Here is a 3,656-nt window from a genome sequence, read left to right as displayed (position 1 = left end):
ATCATAGACCTAAATCTGAATCATAGACCTAAATCTAAATCTTGGACCTAAATCTAAATCATAGACCTAAATCTAAATCATAGACCTAAATCTAATCTCCCACTCATCCCTGAAAGTCTCCAGAAAAGACAGAAATCTTCTGTTTGAGGAGTTTCAGGTCATCACAGCACAGAAACAGCATGCTGATACTGATGGTGTACTCAAGGACTCAGAGGACTTGTGTCCTTTCAGTCAGTGGATTTGTGTCCATGCCTGTTAGATCTCAGTTTATCATTAAATCTGTTACACAGGTTTGAACATGATATTGGGATTAACAGCTCTAAAAGGGTTTTATGTCATTTTTTATCTGATAGATTCTAGTTTGTCTTGTCTTCATACACCAAAGTTAGTCATGGAGTTCCTCAGGGTTGGTTACTTGGACCAATCCAAAGTTGTTTGCCTACTGTAGGTCCATCTTTCACAGCCCCCTCCTCCTCCTCCACTCTGTCCCACTCAGTCCTTCAGGTGAAGAGTGAGCTGCTTTGCTCTGACACAACTTTAGTTTACAGTTAGTACTACAGAGTATACAGTATATACTGTAAGAAAACTGAATTAATTTAAAACAAAGATAATTTCACTCCTCCTGGTCTAAACACCCTCATCTATGTTTTATCTTAAACATGCTTTTATAATGAAAATCACTTCAACAACACAACTATTCAGTTCCACTGACTTTTCACAACAGTTTTAAAGTGTTCAGGAATAAGTGTTGATGAAACTGAAGGAGAAATGTTGAGAGAGGTTTATGTTGTCTCAAGGAAAGAGAAAAGACTCGTCCTAAACACTTCACTTCACAGGCTTTTTATTTTTTTATGTTTGTTTACAATAAAAAAGGCCAAAGTTCACCAGACTACTAGTTCATAAACTAATAACTAATGCAAGTTATCTAAAAGTTTACTGTAAATGTGATTGTCTGATTATCTTTACTTATAAACCTATATCCAACTGTACAAATTCAAAGTTTCACAGAAAGGCAGAACAGGAATGTCTCTTACTAAGTGTATTATTTAAAAATGCTGTATTTACAGGAGTCTCTTGTTTTAATCTAAACCAGTTTGTTCAGACCACTGTATGAGCGTGTCAACAGTTTCCTCCTGGTTCGTCCAGAACCTGGTCAGTTGTTTAGAGTACACCTGGACTCAGTGCACAGCTCCATGGTCGAGCAGCTGGACGTGGTGATGGTCACGTCTGGTTTAGCAGGGGCTCAGGCTGTGCCATGCTGACACCACCTTCTCTGGATGAGCCATGGTGTCCTCCCACTGCTCCACAGCCTGAGGGGCGGGGCTGTGGAAGCCCAGCTGCACCTGAAACAGGTAGAGCAGCAGCTCATTCCTCAGTTCAGCACTATTAAAAAACACTGTTCTGTTTTAAAACCTTTACGTAGCAAACCTGATAAATACAGAACGCACGTTGGTTCATCCTGCAGTACCAGCTTTACTTACTGTTGTGGAAATACTGATTTAACAAGAAACAGAAGGATGTGATTTAAAGAATAAAGTCACCTGTTAGAATAATTTATTACAATAAACAGAAATGAACACAGAGCCATCATGGATCTGTGCTAACAGGCAGCTCTAATGTCTAACTGTTTAAACTGTTTCAACATTCAGATCTTAAAAACACAAAGACTTCATGTCAGACCCTGAACCGGGTCAGAATAAACTGACGGTGATGATTACAGCAGATGGTGTCCTGGCCAAAGACATGCCTCCCTCCTGATTAACAAAAACAACAGAGTTGTCCCAGTAAAGATGATGTCATCAGGTCAGTCACATATTTAACCCTAACCTCTGTTGGCTTCATAAGGATATTCACATTATCCCAGTTAATAACCATCAGCCTAACACCTACAAATAATCAAACTAACAGAGAATATAAGTTCTGAAGTGAAGCAATTTGAAACCTGACAGGCTTGTAATGACTGCAGCACCCAGAGGTTCATCAGTGTTGTCATCAGGTCAAAGATTTATTTCTCAACAAAAGCAAATAACAATTGTAGCATAACTGATAATAAAGATAAACTACAACATTAAAAGTCCTAATCTTTTTTATACCATAAAAACTTCAATAGTTCCAAATCCTAATATCTCTAGACCAGAGGTGCCCAAAGTGAGGCCCACGGGCCAAAATTGGTGGACCAAGTCTTTTGATTGGCCCACTACGGAGCCCGCCATGGGACATGGGGGATTTTTTTTATCCTTTTGTGTTCCCACGCAATACCTTTGTGTTCCCACGCAATACCTTTGTGTTCCCACGCAATACCTTTGTGTTCCCACGCAATACCTTTGTGTTCCCACGCAATACCTTTGCGTTCCCACGTAAAAGTTTGTTTAGAATATGAACTGAATTAAATCAGACTTTTATTTTGAAATATCTGGTTACCAAAACAGGATGTGTTGCCACAGTTTGTGAAATTAACATTGATGTTGTGTGGCTGCACTGTGTTAAAATATCAATATATGACAAACTTCCATGTGTGTCTGTGTGATAYATTCATTCTGAAGCTGAGTTAGTAGTAGGCTAACTCACTAATGGTGAACATGAGTTTGTTAATAAACCCGCAGCACAACAGTGATAAACTACTTTTTGTGAGATAACGCAAAAGAAAAATAATCTCCCGTGTCCCCTCGTGGGCCCTGTAGCCCACCACTAGTTGCCCTGGTCACTAGTTTGTAATGTCCTGTTGTCCTCTGCACAAACACTGTATTTCCACTGAGGATGAACCGTGCACCGGCCCAGTGGAAGGACACGCAGTGACAATRGTTGACTTTTGTTTGATTTATTTTAGGATCAAACATGAACTAAGTAACTAAAGGTGATACAGCATTTAGATTATATTTCAGCACACGTGCCCATTTGAACACTTCATAAGAACACAAATACTCAGGTTTTGTCAACTTATGAGATATCCCATGAGCCTTTGCTGCTCGAGCTTACGTCAAACAGTGTCAAAGTGCACGTGCTAAAAGAATACACAAAACGTGGGCCACGGCTCTGGCTCCTAGCTTAATCATGAAAAATAAAAATACTCCAGAAGTATTTGTATTTTATGTATTTTATGTATTATATTAGTGCATTTGGCCCGCAGCCCTCACAGTGATTTTYATTTTGGCCTTTTTGTGGAAAACGTTTGGGCACCCCTGCTCTGGACTGTTACAGACTATTACAATCTAACACCAGTTTTCTCTACAGCACTGAAAACTAAATGTAGTTCTGCTCACTAACATGTTGCCATGGTTACAAGCAGATCAGTTTATGAGATACAGTGGGTCTCAGGTCCCATCAGGTCAACCAGTTCACCTGCTCACTGCACCTGGTCCTGTCCTGATGGTACAGGACATTGTCCAGAATGGGTTTTAAACTTCTCCTGCTCACGTATAAAAGCCAACATGGCCGTGCACGCTCTGATCTCTCTGATCCACTTCAACCTTACAGTCCTTCTCAGGCACTGAGACCTTCTGATCAGATGCTTTTGGTCGTTCCTAAAACCAGGCTGAAACCTTTGGAACGATCTAGCCCCAACGTTAGACAGGCCTCGTCACTTCCTGTTTTAAATGTCTTTTAAAAACACACCTGTTCTCTCAGATTCTCCATCAACTGTGAGTTGTGTGTTTGTT

At 40.2% G+C, this 3,656-nt stretch overlaps 1 protein-coding gene across 1 annotated transcript in view; it reads right to left on the bottom strand.

The window, feature by feature from the left end:
• Window positions 1–824: 824 nt before the first annotated feature.
• The window catches only part of LOC106536767 (tandem C2 domains nuclear protein), a gene marked incomplete at its 5' end in the record, with an annotated part of 8,610 nt that continues 5,778 nt past the window's right edge, over window positions 825–3,656 (bottom strand). The window contains 1 exon segment of the mRNA XM_014034092.1: window positions 825–1,343. Coding sequence (XP_013889546.1) covers window positions 1,233–1,343 — 111 coding nt within the window.

The sequence above is a fragment of the Austrofundulus limnaeus genome, unplaced genomic scaffold, assembly GCF_001266775.1.
Source record: "Austrofundulus limnaeus strain Quisiro unplaced genomic scaffold, Austrofundulus_limnaeus-1.0 Scaffold1963, whole genome shotgun sequence".
Taxonomy (NCBI): Eukaryota; Metazoa; Chordata; class Actinopteri; order Cyprinodontiformes; family Rivulidae; genus Austrofundulus; species Austrofundulus limnaeus.
This window is presented reverse-complemented; position numbering and strand designations above follow the sequence as displayed.